The sequence below is a fragment of the Ochlerotatus camptorhynchus genome, unplaced genomic scaffold, assembly GCF_037179485.1.
Source record: "Ochlerotatus camptorhynchus isolate MF236.1 unplaced genomic scaffold, CSIRO-AGI_Acam_v1.1 ptg000246l, whole genome shotgun sequence".
In the NCBI taxonomy this organism is placed as follows: domain Eukaryota; kingdom Metazoa; phylum Arthropoda; class Insecta; order Diptera; family Culicidae; genus Ochlerotatus; species Ochlerotatus camptorhynchus.
In genome coordinates, this window is record NW_027040736.1 from 1,484,033 (window position 1) to 1,508,980 (window position 24,948).

The 24,948-nt window shown below is 40.7% G+C and overlaps 1 protein-coding gene across 2 annotated transcripts in view; it reads right to left on the reverse strand.

Moving 5' to 3' along the window:
* Positions 1-24,948, reverse strand: part of LOC135704700 (uncharacterized) — a 169,739-nt gene that overhangs the window by 41,014 nt on the left and 103,777 nt on the right. For both annotated transcript variants that reach the window (XM_065226182.1, XM_065226181.1), the window contains exons 2-3: positions 20,090-21,721; positions 19,693-20,034 (exon numbers count right to left, since the gene is read on the reverse strand). In XM_065226182.1, coding sequence (XP_065082254.1) covers positions 19,693-20,034; positions 20,090-21,627 — 1,880 coding nt within the window. In that variant the 5' untranslated portion in view covers positions 21,628-21,721. The remainder of the gene's footprint in view (positions 1-19,692; positions 20,035-20,089; positions 21,722-24,948) is intronic.

Here is a 24,948-nt window from a genome sequence, read left to right on the forward strand (position 1 = left end):
TGCAACTGTCATGGATATGTGCTCGTTAAACCGTAGTTTGCTGTCCAAGATGAGCCCAAGATCCTTAATGGCATTAACCCTTTTCAGCGGCGATTTATTCACAGAGTAATCAAAAATGATCGGAGAGTGAGAGCGGGTAAGGGTAATCACTTTGCATTTGGCAGCATTGGCTTGCATTCCATTCATTTGACACCAGGATGACAATCGCTCTATATCAGCTTGTAGTGCGGAACAATCCACGATCGATTTGATCACACGGTACAGCTTAAGATCATCCGCATATAGCAACTTACAGGAGCCTAGTATATCACACACGTCGTTAATAAACAGAACGAAAATGAGAGGTCCTAAATAATAATTAATTAATATCTCCATAATACTAACTTAATCGAGTTTGCTAAACCAATTCTATGCACGAAAGAGTGAAGGAATGTTATTTCTCCATACATTTCAACCAATATCCCCATAAAAATTTTAAAGCAAAGGCCCCAGCTCGTGTTACATCAGAATGAGCTAAAATTTTCATAGAGTAGTATTCTCACTTAATGGCACAAATCTAGAGGTTGGCCCTTTGAAAATAAATATAAAAAACTCCCCCATATAAATGTGGGCCAGTCTAATATAACATCAGTACGCATTTTGAGTCAGGCGTTACATCGTGTTCGGAGTGTTAACAGTAATCCCAGCTTAATGAAAAGCATCCTAACTTCGAACGCCGGCGAACACATTCATGAAATTTCAGAAATTTATAAAATATTCCTCATCAGCCGTCACCCCGGCAAGTTAAACAAAAGTAGGTATCCACAAGAAAATCTAAACGTGCCCTTCTCTCATTTTGGCCCGACCGGCTTTCTCGCCGAACGACCGAACGGAAGGAAGAGCTAGGACCTATTTCTAGGCAGTGCACTGTTCCTTCCGAGTTTGTGGGTGGGTACCAACTGTCTTCCTCGTTTAGGTATAGGTGGTAATGTGTCGTCGAGTACCAGTAGCAGCAAAGAACACGACAACAGGATTTGTTCACGATTCACACAATTAAGATTAAAGGCGTCTGATAAATGAGCATCACATCATCAGTTGTTGAGCACCGGCAGCCACTCCGATGGAACGGCAGTAAAAGGAGGACAGTCTGAGTAAATGGGCTTAGTCACGCCAGCAACAACGTCAATGCTCGCTGGCTTCGGTACTTGATGAAGGCAGGGAAACGTGTTTAGTTAGATCGGGAACTTTAAGTGTCGAATGAGGTATGGTTTGCGATTTTTCCTTATGAGTGGAAAGGTGTGATTTTGGATTGTAATTCTCGTTTGAGTTTCGCCATTTGACTGCAGACCGTGCGTCTCCGTCGTCTGACTGTTTTCAGTGGAAGCTTTTGTCGGGTTCGCACACATATAGCGATAACTGTTTGGCTTCTGTGAATTAATTTGCGCAGTTTATGTCCATGTTCGCGACCCCCGTACCCATGTAAACAAGCAAACCCAGCTTCGAAATGATCGCGTTAATAAAAGCTTCATTATTGGTGGGTGACACACGTGAGTAGCATGTATACTAGCCATCCTCAATGTGTGTATTATGGATTTAATATTGTATGTTTTGGGCAGCTAAAACAGGACATTCAGTCGGCGTGTGAGCTTATGTTATAGCAAGAGCGTGGGCGAATGGGACCGATAATGACTTGCAACGAAAATTGAAAGCTACTCTAATGGGGCCCACTGTTGGTGCTTTATCTGAGGTTTTATTATTCTCTTGTGTGGCATTATGTAATGCGTTGGTGACAATCGTGATAACGAGATTCACGCGGGATGATAGGTCACTATGTGGGTAGACTGAACTTTGTGCATTTATCGGATGCTGGGAGGCAGGAAAATCTATAATTTTGCTTTCGTTTTAGAAAAACGAGCGTACCGTGCCCCATTTTAATCCTCACACAAACCTTCATCCTCCAAAAAAAGGTAACCAATTATTTTATGGAGACAGTGCTTATTTTGAGATATGAATGTAAGCCTTGCACCACGAGTTCATATTGGCGATGCAATCAAGTTAGTCGAGGAGACACGGTAATATCCCGCATGGACTATGGCTTATATCATGTAATATATTTAGACTATCTTGCAATGAGCACTCATACATAGGATTTCCAGTGAAAACTAGATTTATGAGTGCTCATTGCAAGACAGCTTATATCACGTGATATAGGCTGTAATGTGAACGGGGTATAAGGAAAAATAACTTAATTTAACGTTTCACAAGACGCACTTCCACATCACCAAATTTCATCTTCTGCCATGTTAGTCCAAAATCAAAATGGACAGTTTCGCACGCCTGTTCGCCATATAGGCACAACCCTGATCCTACGAAGTTGCAGAACTCTGGAACATGGAAGCGTATGATATGGAACTTGGAGCTATTTGGTAGTCCTGCCTGAATCCAGTTCTTTGCAAATTCTTCAATACTCTGAAGATATCTAGAAATTAAGTTTTCTTGAAGGCAAGCTTTGAGCACCCCAGCAAAACGGTCAAGTACCTACAAATAGTCGCTTGATTTAGTTAATGATATTAAGAGAAGAGTTAAATTCTTACATTTCTGAAAATACTAAGCGGTCCGTCAGATTTCAACAAAGTCCTCTTATCCAGTAATTTGTGGCAGTTTCTACTTGTAATGTCATTCTTGCTATTTTTTTTCCTTTGGTTTGTTTTCCGTCGATCTTGTTTTCCGTGCTGAGCACCAATGCTACCGACGCCAGGGAGGCAACTCCCACACCTGGACCCTACCTATCGACCCATCAACTCATGAACCGGGGACCAACGGCTTTACTTCCCTTCCGAAGGAAGGCGTGATCAGAGATGTTATGCCTCAGAACATCTCGGCGTCGCCGACTGGTATTGAAACCAGGCCTGCTGGGGTGAGAGGTAATCACGCTTACCACTACACCACCGGCGCCGCTGTTATTATTGCTATAAAGTTGACATGAAATTAACTTCACCCACTGTTCAGCAGTTGTTGGATCAACAGCTTCAACACTTTTGTAAATGGCGTTTATGATCCCAAGTACGATATGGACCACGGGTGGTGGAAAAGCAGAGCAGTTCTTTGATTAGGAGCTCCACACAACGTTGGTTTTTGAAGGCAATTATAAAAATGCTTTGCTCGTTTATCATCAACACCAGCAGTCTTCCATTTTCCGTAGCTTGTGTTTATTAGGCCAACGTTTTTGGAACCTTGCTCTCTTGAGAAAGCATGGACTTAATTGTGCAGTAATATGGACAAGGATAAGTTGAACTGTGACCCATGGTACCTGGCAAAACGAAGTCGTGCCACCAGCCACCAGCATCCATTGAAATCCTCTCTAACTAAAGTAAACAAAGAACTCGAACGGACGGAAAGGTGAACGAAGGTCATGTAAACGACGCGTCGAGTACCTAGTGCGGACCCAGAGCCATCCATGCAAGAAGATAGCTCGTAATCTCTGGATGAGCCGCATTGGAATCCGGAAATCTGTTTTGCCCAATGGGCTCTTGCTAAACAGCAAATTGCTTAGAGTCGTCAAACGGAAACCACTGAGCGCACCGAAACTCACTCTGCCGCGAGTAAAATTTTCGAAATTCAGCATGGCCTTCCAGTTGACCGATCGATAGGCCACCAATCGCAACGGGGCCTCTTACGATGAACAAGTTCAATAGAAGGATGATGACAGAGATGCATCTGCAAAATGGCCGGTTCGTAGATGACGGATGATGTCCAAATCGCAGAACAAACTGACTGTATTAATCCGTTCCAATGAATCCTATACTATTGCACATAACAGACAGTCGTCGATCGGCCCAGATCTGATGGAATATTTGGGTTTTATACATATCAGCATCTCCCAGCCGTACTGGGACTTTTTTTTTCAAAATTATATTGATATCCTTTCCCAGTACTGTGGATTTCTCATGTCAATGACCAATCACCCCTATTCTGTGAGCCGTGTGACTCTCTATCACTAGTGAGGAGACAAATTTAACGTCATCAAACTAGTGATAGAGAGTAACACGACTCACAGAATATGGGTGAATGACAAGAAAGAATATCCGAGGAAAAACTCAACGGACGATGAGAAAAATTCCACCCCGGAAGATCCTCGGAAAACCCGAGATTCGAACCTGGTCGAAAACCCCTACGATTAGCTTTTTTTCTTTATTATTTATTCGGTGTTGGGTTATTGAGACAAAGTACGTTAGGCTGAAGGACGTTAGATCGAAGTACATTTATAAGTTATTCTGCATAACAAGCATGTCAATGTAGCTTAAATCTTATCGAATATCCTGCCATCTTTCGTTCCAAATTTATATTTGACCTTCGTAGGATGCATAAAATTCTTCCGGCCGTTCCCGTTTCGATTATGGCTTTGTTGTACGTGTTGCGAATATATTCACCTGTCCGTGGGCGGTTGGTTAGACTTAGAACAGTGATTGTATCGTTTCTGGATGTATGTCAACTTTTTATCGAATTTCGTAAAAAAAAATCACTGCAATTAAAAGCGTTTTTTTCCAAGGGCTGTTTGGAATAAACTCTTTCGGAACAACCACAAACAAACTTCTTCCAAATTTGCTCTGCAGCCGGTTCAGTTTAGCCCGTTGCACCAAATGTAAACTCAAAGATTTCGCCGACCGCATTCTGAACTAAACCGTCGTATTGGTCAACCAGATCTTCTAGGTATTTGACCAACTCTCGTTGGAGGTAACCCGTTACTGCCGTCTTGGCTGCAATATCGACAACACTCTTTCGCCAAACTATGGTGTCGAGGAAAATCAAATTGATGCTGTTCGGGACTCTGGACAAGCCGCATTGATTTTTGCTGCGAATCGGATGAGATAAACTGAGTTTTGTTAGTTTGAATGGATTCATGATGCAGAAAATACTTACTTAATACTTCTCAGCGTCTTAAACTATGTTAATCATCGATCGAGTTCCCACTTGCTGCAGTTACGGCCTCCACACGCTTCCGGAATGCATGGCAGGTTCTAATAATGTAGTCTGGATCCATTTCTCTCCAGGTACGGGTCAATGTTTGTCTGAGGCTTGCTGTACTCGGGCGGCGTTTAGAACAGGCCTTGGCCTTCATGACGCATCATATTGAGTAATCCAGTGGATTAAGATCGGGGCTGGATGGCGGCCACATATCCTTCGCCCAGAACGGAACATGTTCCTGCAACCACTTCTGAGTGCGGTTCGAGGTGTGGCACGGAGCCCCATCTTGATGAAATACAACATTTGGCTTCGGACCGTACTGTTCTTTGATTCACGGAAGAACATACTTACTTAAAATCCCAATGTAGACCTCCGTGTTGACCTTGTCGCCTTCTGGAATGAACACCGGGTCCATTTTTTGCCATCGGAAGCCACTAATCCAAACACCATAACGCTAGCAGGATGCTTGGTCAGATACACGTTCTTGTGTTCGTCGGCCACGTCTTTTACCGGAAGAGAACTAATATACCGGTCGGTTCTGGAATTTGATACGGGATCGACGGTGAACAGGATTACCGGATTTTTTCGCTTAAGGAAGTTCAAGATTTTCTTGCATCGTTCGACTCGTAGCTCCCGGATGCGGTTGGTAATCATGTGAGTTTTTTTCCTTTGGCATTTTCCTTATTGAACGCCCTGGATTCACCCGAATCTTCCTTTTGATAGCAGCGATAACGCTCGGAACCCGAGCTGACCTCGGACGACCTGTAGCCACCTTCGCGGATAGTTGTCCTTTCTTTTTTCGGTCTAAAACCCCTTTGACGGTCCACCGGGACACTCCCACAGCGATTGAAATGTCTTTTTGCCACTTCGTCATGGTGCAACTGTCAATTTAAGTAAATCATTTTCTTTTATACACAGCCTACTACAGTATGAGCTATAGGTTACATGCATGCAAAGGTAACCAAGGCATTGTATGCACAGGTGAAACGGGAACCTTATTTGTACAATGGTGTAAACATTATCACGCATACGGTACAATACTTTTCGAAATGTAGCATGGCATGAACTTATTGGGCTTTACATTGTAGTAAACAATGTATGCATCCATAGCAACGATTGGCAAAACGTCGACAGTGATGTCGTTTTATATTATATTTGCTGTGACTTACTTGTCAACGAGTGCCCTAACGTTGCGAACAGTGTGCCATGCTGTGTTTCGGCACTTTGTGCAGAGTTGATTACCCCTTGGTATGTACTGATTTTCCTCGTGATTTCTTGGTTTCATTTTAGCACTTTTATAACCAACTACACTGCCGTTCTACGCATATCTGTCCCATGTTACTTTTGGACGTTTTTCACTTTTGTACTTTTTTAGGTAAACTGTCGAATGAAAATAGAAAAACATGTTATTTGTTTTGGCTTATTTAAAAACAACATCAAGTCTAATTGTTGTTGAAATTCTACGCATGACTGTCTCACAAAGAATTTTTTACTGAATCTTTTATTAACGAACCGATTTGAGCGCACGAATGATTGAAACAGGATTTATATGATCAAATATTGTTTTATGATGAAAAATAGAAGTAGAAGCTTTATTTTATGATGAAAAATATTAAGAGAAACGGGACTTCATAGTAAAACACCAGATTATAGTTCAGATTTTAAACTGTGCATTATTAGAGTAATAATAATCAATTGATAAGAAGCAGTGTAATGATCTCAAAATAAACCAAAGACAAAATAACATGATTTAAAATTCAATTGTTTGTAGCAACGATGTATAGCAACATCTTCCAATATTGGCATGATTGAAAAAGTACGTATTATTGTCTAAAACAACTCGAAGCAACGCAGTTAACAATGATGGCACTCTCTGTCACTTGATGTGCTCATTAATTTAGTTGATAGCTGCTACCGTATTTTGTAGTTGAAATAAGGTTCCTGTTGACTGATTCAGAATATGCGTTGTCGTATAGTCCTTTCGTAAATTTAGTCTTTAGAATGTTCTCAACATACTACCGTGGTTGCATTTGGTTGAATATAATGAAATCCTTACTGTGTATGTTAACTTTTCCAAAGTCTTTCTTGAAATCATCGATCGACAATCTAATTGTGTTCTGCACAGAGCATTCATCATTTGTTTCTCAAGATACCCATACTTTATAAAGGGTGATACGGTCAAAATTTGGTCAAGGGAAAACGCGTGTAAATCGGTGAAATCGTTTATTTAAAAAATCAAATTAAATTTCTTTTTCAAGTTCAATTAGTATAAAATTCAGGAAAAATATTCAGTTAGGCTTCCGCTTTTCCAAATCCGAATTGCCGGGCCTTACGCTTGACCCCTGCCATCAGATTTTGTACAGCCACCTTGTCCACCTTCTTCGCCGCAGAAAGCCAGTTTGCCTTGAACTGCTGCTCGCCCTTAGCAGTTTTTTTGGTCTTCTTTAGGTTCCGCTTGACAATAGCCCAGTATTTCTCAATTGGGCGGAGCTCTGGCGTGTTGGGAGGGTTCTTGTCCTTGGGAACCACCTGCACGTTGTTGGCGGCGTACCACTCCATGGCCTTTTTACCGTAATGGCAAGATGCCAAATCCGGCCAAAACAGTACGGAACAACCGTGTTTCTTCAGGAAAGGCAGCAGACGTTTATTCAAACACTCTTTCACGTAAATTTCTTGGTTGACAGTCCCGGAAGCTATGAAAATGCTGCTTTTCAAGCCACAGGTACAGATGGCTTGCCAAACCAGATATTTCTTTGCGAACTTTGACAGTTTCATGTGCTTGAAAACATCTGCTACCTTTCCCCTTCCTTTTGCCGTATAAAACTCCTGTCCCGAAAGCTGCTTGTAGTCGGCTTTGACGTAGGTTTCGTCGTCCATTACCACGCAGTCAAACTTCGTCAGCATCGGCCCCCGATCCAGACTTCCTGGCTGTCGACAAACGTTCCCCAAACACTTTAATTACATTTGTAACGGTTGATTTGGCAACTTTTAGCGATTTTGCCAACTTTGCGTGCGAGTAGCTCGGATTTTCGCGATGCGCGAGCAAAATTTTGATACGCTGCTCTTCTTGCTTGGACGGCATTTTGACAACTGAAGAGTGAATTCCAAAATCAAAATAGGAGCAACATTCTACACACACACACCTTCAAAATGAGGGGTGTTCAGGTTTTTTAAATGCAAAATTGAAAGAAATACGTCAAGTTGATATTGACCAAATTTTGACCGTATCACCCTTTAGATGTAGCAAACGACGATTGCAGCAATGTCAACTCAGTTATTGTTGGTTTCAGTTAATGATGCAAACCTATGCAAACTATGCACTTTCAAAACTTCGCGGAGAACTCAAGCACGCTCATGTAAACACGACTACAACCACAAGAGTAAAGACGTCAAACGCAACGTGGCCATCAAAGCAACACGGAAAGTAATAGTTCTTAGTGGGACAGATTTGCGTAGAATTTCCTACTTCATAGCAAATTGCTCGGCATAACAGTCGACCGATTATTTTCAATGAGGTCGCCAATGATAGGGAAAGGCCTCTATGCATAAGCCAAAATTTCAGACTTGCCGATTAAAAAAAAAAAAGTTCTCTTTAAACACACCGTGAACACCGCCAAGGGAACCAGGCCAGGTCACGAATTTTGGTTTTTTTTTCATACACCGGTATTTTGTCAAGCTGTTTCGAGGTTATTTTTATATATTTTTTATTTTTATGAATGTCTTCTAGTCTGTTCTAGACTAGGAGGAGCAATATCGATAGCATAATAAGACGACTTCAGTGAATGGGGAACTTCATAAACCTTCAGAAAAATTCGTAGAAGCTCAGGGAGCTTTGGAAAAGTTCAGAAAACTGCGTAGAAGTGGGTACTCTATTTAAGTTTTGGGATCTTTGTAGAAGTTAAACATTATTTAATTTCAGGGCACCTCATTATTGTTCGGGGATAATCATATAATTTCAGGATACTTTTTTGAAGCCTCATGAGCTTGGAATAGTTCAGGAAATTACGTACTAGTTCAAGAAACTCCAGAGAAGAAGAAACGTAGAAGTGCAGCAAACTTTGTAGAAGTTTTGGGAAATTCGTAGCATTTGGAGAAGCTGCATGAAACTTCATACAAGTGGAGGGAATTTTGTAGAAGATTTAAACTTCTAAGATCTTCAGGGATCCTCGCTTGTAGCAGAAGCTCAATGAACTTCTTGGAAGTTTTGGGAACTTCGTTAAATTTCAAGGAACTTTCCAGATGTTATTTGTAGATGATTGGGGTCTTTCCAGAAGTAATCGTAGAATTAAAACAGAAGGAAAAATATGGAATTTGGAATACAGTCAGGGAACTTCGTAGAGTTTGAAGGAGTTTTGTAGATGTTGAGGAAATGTTGCATAGGCTAAGTAACATTAGAGCATGTCCCATTAAAATAAAATATACGCATTATTGTAATAATAATAGTTTGAAAGATAGGAGCTAGAACTAGAAATTGTTATAATATTTAAAATAAACTCGCCTATTTGAGCGCCGTCCGCTACCAAAACTGCTCGAGTAGACAACTACCACCCCTTCTCAAGGGTTGGCAAAAGTGTGTGGGAAGGAAGTTCAGTCCTCCCATTGCGAGCGAGGGAGAAGATAAATAGGCGCTCGATCGCTTGATGGGGCTCTTTTGGGGAAAACATTTTGGATAGTACGGACGCGCGGAATAAAGTCAAGTGTAAAAAAAAGGGAAGACGGATTTTTGCCTTCGCGTGTGAGACGCCTAGTGTGGCGAGTGAAACGGGCTGTTAACCTGGCCAAAAGAAGCTAAACCCAGTCTCGGTAGTGCGTAATTCTGGTGTTCGGACGAAGTATCCCGAAACCTGCAAGTGGCGTGCGTATTAATTGCCGCCGAGCTGGTCCCCAATCCCCGCCATTAGATACAGGCGTTCTCGACTGCATGGGATTGGTAGTTCGCGAGTGTCCGTCGGTTGTGTGGTAGCCGAAGGAGTGAAGAATTGCCTCCTTCGTGATCCTAGTGTTTGTCCGAGAAACCAGACCAGAATCTGCCGTTAGAACGGTCCACAATAGTGCGCGAGTGGATGAAATTTTGAACCTACATCCGAAAAGTGCGCCAACAAAAATATTAGCCACGTGTGCTCAGAGGATTCCTACGAGACTCCCTGCAGAAAGTGCCCCGACGCCTGCGACGACGCAGAGAGCAACGAGCGACGGCGCGGGCCCAACGTAACCTCTCAATCGACAGAGTAGGCAGCCCCTGAGGGAAAAGGTAAGTTGCATGCTACCTTCTTAATGTTATAGTTACAGGATATTCTTTCAGACATCTTTCCTAGACAACAGGTAAAATTCAAAAGATTTCCAGATAGACGATGATATCAGTAAAGATCTTTGAATATATTGTCAAGACTTCTGGTTGATCAAGTTCTGAAGATCTTCAACTGTAATAAAATACCAATAAAGTCACTCATATATTCTTTCAATACTACAGGCTGATCAGAAAGTATTCAAATGTGCTCCAGCTAATAGAAACTGATGGTGAATCTAGATTTGATGGACATGTTTGTAAAGGGTGATACGGTCAAAATTTGGTCAATATCAACTTGACGTATTTCTTTCAATTTTGCATTTAAAAAACCTGAACACCCCTCATTTTGAAGGTGTGTGTGTGTAGAATGTTGCTCCTATTTTGATTTTGGAATTCACTCTTCAGTTGTCAAAATGCCGTCCAAGCAAGAAGAGCAGCGTATCAAAATTTTGCTCGCGCATCGCGAAAATCCGAGCTACTCGCACGCAAAGTTGGCAAAATCGCTAAAAGTTGCCAAATCAACCGTTACAAATGTAATTAAAGTGTTTGGGGAACGTTTGTCGACAGCCAGGAAGTCTGGATCGGGGGGAAATCGAAAACCGGAAGCCGCTGAGACGACAAAGAGAGTTGCCGGTAGTTTCAAGCGAAACCCTAACCTCTCTCTCCGAGATGCCGCAAATAAGCTGGGTGTATCAAAAAACGAGCCGGACTATCGACTTACAAGAAGGTAGTGACTCCAAATCGCGATGATAAACAAAATACGACGGCCAAAGCGCGATCCCGGAGGCTGTACACGACGATGCTGACGAAGTTTGACTGCGTGGTAATGGACGACGAAACCTACGTCAAAGCCGACTACAAGCAGCTTCCGGGACAGGAGTTTTATACGGCAAAAGGAAGGGGAAAGGTAGCAGATGTTTTCAAGCACATGAAACTGTCAAAGTTCGCAAAGAAATATCTGGTTTGGCAAGCCATCTGTACCTGTGGCTTGAAAAGCAGCATTTTCATAGCTTCCGGGACTGTCAACCAAGAAATTTACGTGAAAGAGTGTTTGAATAAACGTCTGCTGCCTTTCCTGAAGAAACACGGTTGTTCCGTACTGTTTTGGCCGGATTTGGCATCTTGCCATTACAGTAAAAAGGCCATGGAGTGGTACGCCGCCAACAACGTGCAGGTGGTTCCCAAGACAAGAACCCTCCCAACACGCCAGAGCTCCGCCCAATTGAGAAATACTGGGCTATTGTCAAGCGGAACCTAAAGAAGACCAAAAAACTGCTAAGGGCGAGCAGCAGTTCAAGGCAAACTGGCTTTCTGCGGCGAAGAAGATGGACAAGGTGGCTGTACAAAATCTGATGGCAGGGGTCAAGCGTAAGGCCCGGCAATTCGGATTTGGAAAAGCGGAAGCCTAACTGAATATTTTTTCTGAATTTTATACTAATTGAACTTGAAAAAGAAATTTAATTTGATTTTTTAAATAAACGATTTCACCGATTTACACGCGTTTTCCCTTGACCAAATTTTGACCGTATCACCCTTTACATTTTTTTATAGGGAAGACGAGTGATTTAGTTATGTTGTCAAGAATTACATTGAACATTGAACCACAGACAAACAGACGTAACTCTTCATTGTGTATCTTCGTTAACGCATTTAACGGTTGATTTGAATATTATTATAGTTTTGAGATACTATGTTTTCAAGAAAAACTATTTCAAAGAGTTACGTCTGTTTGTCTGTGATTGAACATTGATAAAATAAATTAAAAAAAATACCGAAAAAAATCTCAAAAAGAAATTCAAATAGTATCTGATTTCAAACAGGAGCACAATCATACAAATTTGAGGTTCATTCCTTTCGATTGGAATTATAGTTAAATTTAGGACTGTAATCAGTTCCAGAGTTTCTATTTAACCATAGTTTAACAAAACAAAAATATCAGGCGTAGCATTAGATAACGGCACAAAACAAACGTTGTAAGGCCCCTAACACGCGAACCGAAGAACGCCCACGTATACCAACAACATCATCGGCTGGGGGACATTTTCTCCTTTCCGATAATCGTATTGGTTTGCGTGGGCGTGCTTCTGTTCGCGAGTAAAGGGCCTTACAACTTTTGTTTACAAAAGTTTTTGTGCCGTTATCAAATATTTCGTCTGATATGTTGCACACGCTATTTAAAAACTTCCCAAATTTGGGTAGAATCCACCCAGATCTGTCAAAACTGAACCTACCCAAAAATATGTAAACTGTGTTGGGGGTGACAAGTTGACAAATGAACAACGTTGATCGGATTCATGTCATTGTTGTTCATTTGTCAACTTGTCACTCCCAACCAGTGCTGAGATTTGTCATTGTCATTGACAGACTTTCGCGCGATATTGACAAAATTGTTCGTCACATAGTCACTGACAGACTTGATCCTCAAAAAAACCTTCGTCAAAATCTCATTCATTTTTTCGTCAATGACAAAGATTCACCTGGTAACAAAAAGTGTAATTTAGTACATTCTGTGTCACATTATTGTTATCCAAGTAGCTCAGGACGTAGATGTCGTAACCTGACCGAGGTTTCTAGCCTCGGTCATGTGTCGCAACAAAGACCTACCGAGAACAAGACGCACAACCGTGCGCTACAAGATTGGTTAAATGACTGATTCAAGATTCAATCATGTACAAAGACGAAGCAGTGAAGCTTCGGTTTGTTCCCACATTGCATGTATGTGTGCGTTTCATTGATTATCAAATCAACGCTACACCCTGACTCAACCATGCTCAAATCGTTCGTGACATTATTGTACGACTACACGCTGACACAAATTTACTCAACTTGAGTGTGGTGCTATACAACTCAACTTTTTTTTTTTATATTCAAATAATTAGTTACCATTATTTACCTTGATTATTATTCTATACCAACTCTATCTACCACATTCTTCTCCTTCTCTACTCTTAGGAATACAGATACAATTCAACAAAACAGATACAACACCACACTGATTCATCATTGGTTTTATGTACTTACATCCATAAGACTAATAGGTTTCAAGCAAAAGTTTCTAATATTGTTTAAACTTCACGTCATCATCAACTTAAATTTTGCCATAAACTTCAACATAACAACACTATTGTCATTAACTTCAAGATTACCGTCAACCTCAATACCTTCATAAACTTCAGCATTAACATAAACTTCAACAATACCATCAACTTCAATAATATTATCAACATCAACATTTAACAAATGCAATATTGCAATAAACCAATATCATATCATTACCATCACCATCACATTCGCATCAACTTTAACTTTGCCATTAGTTTCACATTACCATTAACACTCACATAACCATCAACCTTACATTAGCATAAACTCGAGCATAAACTTTAACATCACCATGAACTTTAACGGCACGAACAGCATCAACATTTTCGTTAACTTAAACATATTTTTATACATTTACATTACATTTACGTCTACTTCAACTTACTTCCAACATGATTACTATAAGCTTCGACCTCGGCTTCAACATTGCCATACACTTCAACTTAGCAATCAACATTACATTGTCATCAACTTTAACATCAATGTCAACTTAATATTGATATAAACTACAATATCATCTTCAACTTCAACATTTCCATAAACATCAACATTTCAACACAGTTACAAATGTTACCACCCCTATCAACCTCAACAATATCATCAACTTATATAATGTCATCAACCTCGTCACTAAAAACCCTAAAAACAGATTTTTAAATCTTCGTTAAGTTCAACCGTATCACGCCGCATCATTAATAACTCGAATATTTAATTCCCATCAACATCACATTCGCATGAACTTCAACTTTGCCATTAGTTTCACATTACTATTAACACTCACATAACCATCAACCTTACATTAGCATCAACTTTAACATCAACATCAACTTTAACGGCAATAACACCATCAACATTTTCGTTAACTTAAACTTCTCTATCAATTTCATTCATTTCATTATTGACAACAACTTCAACATAACCATTAACATTACCATCAACTTGAACATAAAGTTTATCTTCGCCATCATCTTCAACATTACGTCAACTTCAACTTACTTCCAACATGATTACCATAAGCTTCGACCTCGGCTTCAACATTGCAATCAACTTTAACATCATTGTCAACTCAATATTGATATAAACTGCAATATCATCTTCAACTTCCACATTTCCATAAACATCAACATTTCAACACAGATACAAACGTTACCACCCCTATCAACCTCATCAACTTATGTAATGTCATCAACCTCATCACTAAAAACAGTCCAAAAATCGCCAACAGCTTCAACAACCTAGTAAACTCAATCATGACACCACCATCTTCATTAACAGAAAACCAAACAACAGTGAAGAACTAGCCTCAGGGTAAAATTAACTTTAGTAAAATATTAAAAAAAAATAAATAAATTCAAACATCTACATTGACTTTGAAACCTCTTCAACTTCAACACTACCTTCAACATCAATTTTGGAATAAACTTCAACACCACCGTGAATCTCAACACTATCATCAGACTTGACACTCGCACAAACCTTAACCCAGCTATCAATCTCGTCATCACCGATAATATCAACACAGCCATCAACTTGAATACCGCCTTCAACAGCATAACAATGTAAATCTTCTTTAGGTTCTACCGTATCATTAATTGCAAAACATTCGTCGTCAAAACCATCAATTTTTTTCCCTTTGCTGTTTTCAATGACGGCTAAGACCATGTCCACCTTGCCTAATCACCAACTTGGTGAATGCACAAAAGTGTTAAGCCTCTTAAATATAACAACATCCATCAACCTCCCGAAAAAAAAAATACAGTGAAATTTTCAGTGGAAACAAAGCTCTAACATTAATATTTATTGTCGACAATAAAAATGATTGTTATAATGTTGTACTCTTCCGAAAACGGCAAAACTGCTACCTAGATGTACGATGAATGTACATAATAAAATGTTGTTACAATGTTTTTTATCGTATTTTTCATTTATTTTATTGTTAACATGATTCGATCATGAACAATAATGAACTACTCTATTACAATAAAAATTGTTGTTACATTAAATATTGGTGTATTTTCATTGTGGGTTACTTCACGAACAATCTGATTGAAGCATGCAGACTATGAGAGGGTCAGCAACACTGCCAATGTAATTAAGATAGGCGCTGCTCGTATGGCTCTGGCTTTGACAGTTCGTTTGGCTCAAAACCAGGCAGTCCGCGTCCGCTCATATCTTATCCTAGACCCTCTCTAAAGCTTAATGGAGACCTTTTCCGTGCAGTCAATACAATAATAATAAAAAAATTCCACCACTTGAAGATGTCAGGAAAGAACTCTCAGGTGGAAGCATATTTCATGGGCGATTCTCTCCAGTCGAATGCATTAACTTATCAACGACGCTCAACCACCAAGGAGACGTGACCTAGGGATATCGAGCGCAGGGGAGTTGGCCTGCATTTCTCACAAGTTCCGGATCGAATCTCGATCCATAACCAGTAAAAAAAGGACCACCCGTAACAGCCATAAGACTAATAGGTTTCAAGCAAAAGTTTCTAATATTGTTTAAACTTCACGTCATCATCAACTTAAATTTTGCCATAAACTTCAACATAACAACACTATTGTCATTAACTTCAAGATTACCGTGAATATGGCGCAGTCGGTAGGATCTTTGTCCACCGAAGGGGTTTATGTAAGCCAATGAACAATCTGTGTTCTCTTGAAAATTTCATTGATTGTTTGCAAAATTATTTAATTTCAATGTAATTTCATGAAAATTTCTTGTCAGCATGGATGAATCTTGTACAAAATGCATAAAACTATTTTGTAATGCATTGTTCTCAAATAAAAAGCTACTTCAAGACTTATAAATTACTGAAAACATGTTTGTCGTAACCTGACCGAGGTTTCTAGCCTCGGTCATGTGTCGCAACAAAGACCTACCGAGAACAAGACGCACAACCGTGCGCTACAAGATTGGTTAAATGACTGATTCAAGATTCAATCATGTACAAAGACGAAACAGTGAAGCTTCGGTTTGTTCCCACATTGCATGTATGTGTGCGTTTCATTGATTATCAAATCAACGCTACACCCTGACTCAACCATGCTCAAATCGTTCGTGACATTATTGTACGACTACACGCTGACACAAATTTACTCAACTTGAGTGTGGTGCTATACAACTCAACTTTTTTTTTTTATATTCAAATAATTAGTTACCATTATTTACCTTGATTATTATTCTATACCAACTCTATCTACCACAGTAGATACTTGTTCACTAAAATGGATCCATGTAATTATTTTGCTCAAGTCATTTAATTTCGTTACAAATTTAGCTAATAAACAAATCTGCACATGTTCGTCACTGACACCATTGTCATTGACAATTGACATGGTTTGCCTTGACTATGACTCTTAGCTAAAATGAGTGACCAAAGCAGAATTCAGTGCCAACATTTCAAAGGGGCGTAATTGCTTTTGTAAGCAATGACTTTAGTCATCAATTTCTCGCGAATGAAATCTTACCTCTCCAAAATAACAATGCTAGCTGGTAGAGGAAACATTCTTCTACCTGCTGGTGTCATTATTTTTCATGAGTGAGCTTTTATTCGCAAAAAATCGACGGCTAAAGCCATTGTTTACAAATGCAATTACGCCCCTTTGAAATGTTGGCACTGAATTGTCAATATCACCGTGTACTGTCGAGATTTTGCAGCACTGCTCCCAACACAGTTTACCCATTTTTGGGTAGGTTCAGTTTTGACCGATCTGGGTGGATTGTACCCAAATATGGGTAGCTTCCCTAATAAAAATGGTATGGTTATTTTGCTTAACGACGTGTTCGGGGTATCATCCAAACCATTTGTGGAAAAGTTCGACTATTTGGGTTATCGTTCGTTTATGGTATTTGTCTATTAGGGTTTGTAATTGCGTGCAGATTCCCCTTGGGCCCCTCCAATAAAATTTTCTAGCTACGCCAATGAACAGCGCTCACAAATTGGCGCCTTTTTTTTCCATAAAAACTATTAGCGAATTAGTTTATTATTCAGTTCCAACCTGGATCGGGTATCAGGATTGGGTCTGCTTGTTTTCTGACAAACGTCAGTTTGCTCGTTTGTTTTTAAAACCTAACTCAGGTTGAGGTTCGCACTGACAAAAAGTTCGGTTTCGCATAATAAACGAATTCGCTATATGAAACGCCAGTTTCTGGTTCAACAATAGAAAAGGGCCCATGTGCATTTGTAAACAAACCGTTCCAAAGCCCGTTCCTCACAAATCGAAGGCCGCCCACACAAACCAACACCATCATCGATGTTTCCCATATCCAATGATGGTGTTGGATTGCGTGGGTGGCCTCCCAAGTAACAATTGTGGTTCTATAAGGGTTCTGAAGACCATGTTTTAGACTTGTAGCATGCTTTAAAACCTCGATAAAACTTGCAATGTTACTTGGGCTTCGCTTTGTAAGTAAAGGGCTTTGGAACGGTTTGTTTACAAATGGTGATGAGCCCTTTTCTATTGTTGATCCAGATTTGTGAACGGTGTTGAGATGTGTTAACATTAATTTGTCGTTTACATCGAAGGCAAGTAAATTATTATTTATCAAGCAAAATAACTTGAAAATTAAAAGTGATCGACTCCGCACCACTCAGGTGTTCAGAAGTATAGCAAAATTGTACTAAACTCATCTGTTGGATAAAACGGTTCATCGAGATTTCAGAAGAATTTTCATAGCTTTCGCATTGCTAAATCTGGGAATTGTCAAACTCTAAAATTCCACGGATTATGAACGAGAAAATACTCAATCTAAAATAAGTTGAACCATTTTATCCCTCGTCAGTGTTCTGGACTGTATTCTCCTACGTGTGTAACAATTCTTAAAGCCACGGCTTACACAAACCAGGCTAGCTACTCCGCTCCTGTAATTTTGTGTTTGACGTCATCAGAATCAGTGAAAAATACATTGTTAATATACATCAATTTTCATCTTATACATCTGTGGTCTAAACACACACGAAACGCAATGGAAAATGCAACCACAATCACATCACCGGTTTAAAAGTCTCTTGCTCTCGAATGTGGCATCCGTGGTGCTGATTTTCTGAGCCTTAGCAAATTCCTGCCGAAGTAACGGCTTTCCACTCCTGTTCCCACTTCGTAGGATCTCATCGGGTAGCGAAGAAAACCCCCCGAAGGGACCGGCTACGATGGTCAAGCTTGTATTGGATGTTCGATGTCAGGAAAAGGGAACTGCTGTCAGGACACGAAACTATCAGGATCCTCTACAACATCAAATACAATTTCTTAGAGTTGCTTGAGTTCCGGGTTTGCCACCTTGTGCCAAAACCCGAATGAATTCAAATCCCGTCTGAAACGTCGAAAACCCGAGAGCTGTGAAAAAATGTTCCCTTCTACACTATTAACTTTAACTATTCTGATGACATCACTTCGGCCTATTTCGATTGATACATAAGCTCTGAACCATTTGGTGGATTATTTTAACTTTTGGGTAAAATTTGACAGATCGAAAGTTATCGATGAACCCTGCTATCCGAGCATGGTTATTTCTGACAGACAAGAAGTTGAATTTTGACAACGGTGGGTCGAAAACCGGTCGATCGACAACACGGGGATTTTCGAACATAGAAAATAACTTTCAAAATGTCACTTTTAACCACGAGTTAATTTTAACTCGGCAAATGGTTCACAGCCTTACTCTCTAATGAGCTAGCCTGGTATATGTAAGCCGTTCTTTAAACTATTGAGGCTGTGAACCATTTGCTGAGTTAGTGGTTAAAAGTGACATTTCGAAAGTTATTTTCTATGTTCGAAAATCCTCGTGCTGTTGATCGACCGGTTTTCGAGCCACAGTTGTCAAAATTTAACTTCTTGTCTGTCAGAAGTAACCACGCTCGGATAGCAGGGTAATCGATAACTTTCCATCTGTCAAATTTTAACCAAATGTTAAAATAATTCGCCAAATGGTTCAGAGCCTGAGTAGCACCCAACAACCAGCAACCGTATTCGAAATAATGGAGTGTTAAATAACATTCCGTCCCGCACTGAGATTGGATCTCATTACCGAGCAAATATTTGGATTTGTAACAATCTCTGTCCCATCTGCCTGTGTAGACACTAATAAATGCGAATTCTTGAGAAAAACGGTTGCAAAGCGATGTAAAGTGGCACGTAGGCGTCACCAAATAAAGAGAGAAAAAAGTACCTGCAAATATACTTTGCAAGCGGTAAATGATGAAATTCGAGACAAAGTTCCGAGGATTATCGATTTATGAGGGATTTTCTGTTACAATAAATCTATTCTGACTGGACTAATTGGATGCTGGATACGTGAGTGGACGGGAGCGTGTTGCCGCGATGGCTTTTGGTGAAAAGTTTTCTAAAGCGTGCACTTACCGTAGCGAATACTTGCGACTTCCGGTCGTCGGAGGAGGAACAAATTTCGATGGAAGGGTGTATAGACCGGTCCCGTACTCGGTCACCGGAAGGTGAGTTTCCGAGCGCCATTGCTGTGAAAGGGCTGTGATATCGGTTTGCGCTGCCCGGGAACGTTTGGCTTCTTCGCTGGAGGCGAAATTGTGCGGTGAACTGTCTGCAGCTGTCACCGTTCGAAGGGTTTTACCCGGTGGAAGATACTGATGTGGTGAGTAGGTGCGAGGACTTCGGGAAAACTTCACTGCTAACGGGCTACGGTTGGAAGCCGTAGCCGGTGAGCGTGACCCCGTGTGGATGATAGGCCTGTGTGAAGTGAATCTCAATTTTGGGAATCAGAAATTTATCACCCTCAACTAACCTGTACGCCGGAGGGTTGGGACAGGTATTCCTCCTGCCCATGTCCAGAATGTTGTCCTCCACAATACCGCACTTGGAAATATCCGTCTCGATCAACACGTTGTAGTTAGTCCATCGTTTCCCCAAACCACTAGTAGCACCAACGTCGAAACTATCGTCCCTCTGCACTTCCCCTCCCCCGTAATCCAAACTGTTATCCTTCTCCAAACTGGAGGACTTGGTTCTAAACTCCAGACTCTTCTTCGTGTTTTCAACATTTAGCGAATCCTGACTCTCTAAGCTTTTCTCTTTCGACAGTAGATTTTTGCGAGAACCCTCCCCTTCCACTACTTCACTATCACTTCGTTCAATCGAATTCTTCTGACTAGATTCCTGATCCGAAGAGAGGTGCTTGTACTTAATCAACACAGGAGTTCCCGCCTGTCCTGCTTCCTGCCATGGTTCGTAGTCCGAAATGGATACCAAGTCTTCTTGAATTATGTCCTTGTTATCGTCTGAAGAGAATATCAACTCGATATCGTCTACTTCTTCTTGATTTTCGGATTCACTCTTTTTCACTGAAGTCCTCGGTTCCGGTGCCGTATATCCGGTTGCACCTTCCTGGTCGGCTTCTACCGGAGTTGTGACGTCCTCTGTGAACACCGAGTTATCTCCTTCCGAAATAGATGGATTACTCTGTCGATCAACATCCACATGAAGATTCTCCGAGGAAGTCTGCCTAATATTGATGCCTTCGGTAGACCTTGTCACGCTCAAGTTTTCTTCGTTCGTCAAATTGATCTTCAAATTAGAAGCATCACCTTTGATGAACTCTTCCTTTACCGTCACATTATCCGTTCTATCCTCAGCGATCGTCTTGTCCTCATCTTCCGGAGTTTCGGAAGCATCCTGCTCCTTCGCCTCAATGTCTTCCTTACCCGTTTCGGAGCTATCCGCTTCCGAGCTACTTCCGTCAACGTTGATGTTCGACGACACCTTGATCTTCACGTCGATTCTGGATGCCATTGCTGAGTGGCCACTTCCCGCTGCTGGGTGTGAAATAATTTGAATATCCGGAATTACAGACACCTTCTGGTGGCTTTGCACATCCCTCGGTTGGTGTTTCTTTTTAGACGATTCTTCCCGCACTTCCTGCACCGTCGGTGTACTCTCGTCTTCTTCTTCTGCGGGACCAGTATTGGATTCTTGATTACTTCTTCTTTTTTTCAGCTTCTTTGGCTTTCGGTCTGGCGGTAGCTTGGACTCTTCCGTTTCCACACTGGTATTCAAATTCTTCGGAGTGCTGCCGTAGGTGTGACTGTTGTAGTCTTTCAGAAAGCCTCGACCTTCTTCGACGACGTCCCGAACGTTGATCTGCTTCTGAAGCCGTTCGTTCTCCCGTCGGGAATCCTCTAGGGCCGTTCGTAGCGATACGATCGTCTCGTGCAGAGCCCTTATAGTGTCGAAGGGCCGGACGTAGGACCTTGCCGACGAGCTGGAATCGGTACTGTACGGGCAGTAAGATCCCGGACCGGTGAGGGACGGACCGGCGCGGTCCATCGGAGGAAACAGGAGTTAAGGGGATGGTGGCAGCGGTGGGTGTTGAGAAGGTCCCAATAGTTATTCATTGCTACGGACGGGGTGTGGTGACGTTCTGGAATGGAGAAGTTGAAAAAAGTGATAAATGATTAGAACTTTCTTCAAAGCATGTGAAACTATTTAATTTTCAAAAGTCATAATTAAATTGTTAGTCAACGGCCTTGCTGTAATCTACCAACAACAATCTGGTACTTTCCACCGTATCCTCAACAAATCATGTTGCTTTGGCTTCGTTTATCCGATTAGCATTCCAGTCAACTCGCTATCGTAGCTTTGAATACATCTCAATACTAACGGCGGCGCCGCCCCCCTTTCATCGGATTGGTGATAGGAGGAGCACAAGTTTTCTTTTCTTAGCATCGCAATAGGAATCCAGGGAATTGGCACGTGTTCTCTCCCGCTCGTAGACGAGTAGGTCTTCATCCGCATGGTAGTCTAAGGCTTGCGGTCTTCGCAACCGTTAAAGTTTTCCCGACAAGGTCACTGCTGGGTGCACAAAATGAGAACGGGGGAACATTCCCGTTTGAAATGAATGTTTTCTTTCCGAGTTGGGTATTTCTATTTGTGGGCAAAAGCACCCACGCGGCTAGGAACACTCTCGACTTCTTTCCACCGACTGCACTTGATTCCTGGTGGACCTCGCTCGGTATGTAAAGACCATCCATGCATACACAGGAAATGAGATTAAATGCTGCAGCTCTGTGAATGAAAACATTCACAATGGCCATTCAATTTCACTTTCCATGGAAGAAGCGTTCGTTTGGGATGTCTCGTTGCTTGGTAATTAAATAAATACAGAAATCGCTTTGTCCGTTTGAGTGCAAATGCCCAGGTGTAGTCTGATAAGTTGAACCATGAAATTAACCAGTGTGAGGAACTTTACACTGCTGAATATGAAAGGACAAATTTACATCCCGATGTGGGTAACATTCCAACTATGAATTCGATTAAATGGGAGCAAGGAATTTTTCCATCACAGGAATTGATCTAAAATTTGAAATTGATAGCGGACCGGAACCATTTTGGGTTCCAATTGACCAAAGCTCGTAATAACAGGAGCAGGAATATAAGTTTTTTTTTTCGATTCGATCCACGTCCTTTCATCCCCGAAAAGGCGAAAGGTCAACGAAAAGGACACTGCCTTGACAAGGAAAAATACGTACATGTACTCTTACAACACAGGACAGGATATATACGAGTTCGTGTCTACGTGATTTTGCTGGCCAAGAATCCGTCCCTTCCGAATAAGGTTTCAAGTTTTTTCCTTGGAGCTTGAATTGGCGTACAGTCTGTAAATACGCGTTGGCGCTGTTGGTAAATATAATGCATTTCCAAATAAAAACGGTAAAAATAAAGTCATTTTTGCTGCGACCCATTCAGATTTCAATTAAATTTTGCACATAAGTCGGTTGCTACCCAAGGTGATATTTTCCATGAATTTTTTTTTATTCAATCATGTCGAAAATCTCATGTAATTTTTAGGGCCATAAAAATAAATAAATGCAGTAAAAGCATTGTAGTCAGTTTATGCACTGTATTTATGATAATTTTGTCCTTCTTGGCAAGTAATATTACACCATAGCTTTGACACGATTGAAGTGCATCCACTTTGATGTGATATCAAAATTAATGTTTTGCTGTGTTGTACCGGACTCATTTTTTATAAGGGCTTATATATTTTTTTTGTTATCTACTTTATTTGTACAGGCTCAATCGAATAAACTGTACAGAGCCAATTTCTCATTTTCTTATGTCTTAAATCTAAAATTAAAGGATTTGACCGATTACTCGGAAATTTGGAATATGATTTATATAAGGGCTTATATAAGAATATGTTTTATTAAAAAAAAAACAACTTGAGAACAGTAAAATGATGTTTGAGAATAAGTTGTATAGAGTATAGTATACGGTAAGAAAAAAACGCTCAAAATTAAGTATAAAAAAATACTCAACGTTGGATTCTATCGAGAATAATCAGACAACTTTGTACATTTCAGGAAAATGTCCAAAACTTCATCGAAGATCTAGAGTAGTTTGTAGGAGAACTTCAGAGTAGTTCTGACGAGAACTGAGTTCTGAGGAGAACTTCATAGCAGCTCTGAGGATAATTTCAGAGTTGTTTTGAGGAGAACTTCAGAGTTGTTCTGTGGAGTGTTTCAGAGTAATTCTGATGAGAACTTTAGAGTAGCTCTGAAGAGACTGAAGTAGTAGTTCTAAAAATAATTTCAGGGAAGTTCCAAGAACTCCAGAGAAGTTTCATTGCCCTCAGGAAAATTTCGGGAAATCTACTCCCCGGGAGCACCCGGAACCCGGAATGTCTGGCCAGCGTGGTCCTGAGTACCTAATATGGCCACCAATGATCATATATTTGAATTCTCATGTAACTTGAAGTGTCGCATGTGGGTGTTGGTTCAAGAGGAATCCGACCACTTCCCCGAGAGAACCCGGGATATATCTTGATGCATGGTTCTGACTACTAACTACGACCTTGGATGATTATTTTGTTCACGTCTTGAAGGTTCTGGTTAACTCAAAACTGCACCACAAAACAACCGCAGCGCGTTGTTTCAAAATAAAAACGCGTTTTAGTACAATTCCGCTTTTGCCGCAAACACGCTCATTGCAGGTTGTCAAACGGATTTCAGTGTATTTAAAAATTTGCGCTTGTCGTTATGCCGCTATCATTGTGTTCAGCCCTTTGCTAGCTTCATCCATCATACTATAGATACTATAGATTCCATAGATAAGCGGAGGCACAGTTGTTTTGGCAACCATGGAAAATAAATGATCTAACTGGCATCCGTGAATAATGTTCAAACCATCATAGAGCTCTTCGTTGTGCAGTTTTGTTTTGTTTCGTGCGAAAAAGTTCAAAATGAAGTGCAAAGCAAATCTTTGCAACAATGAATCGAGGAGTGGTTTGCATTATATTTCTTCTTCCATTTCTGGGAAATGAATCAGAATGTGGAGTGTGGAAAGCATTTTGTGCTCATAATATTACAATACCTCCCCCGTAAAAAAAACACAATGATGACGTCATACTCGTTTGGCTGCACTAACTGACACTTCGTTTGGCTACATTTTACTTTTTTCCGCTTATCTATGGAATCTATAGTATCTATACATCATACGTCAATTCAAAAACGATAAAGTTGAGTGATGTGGACTGGACTGTAGAGTACACGGCCAATAGGATCTACCCAACTTTGAGTTACTCATAAATCGCAAAAAGTGCAGGAACTCGCGAAGAGTAAATTTGTCTCAAGTTTTTCAGGTTTGTCC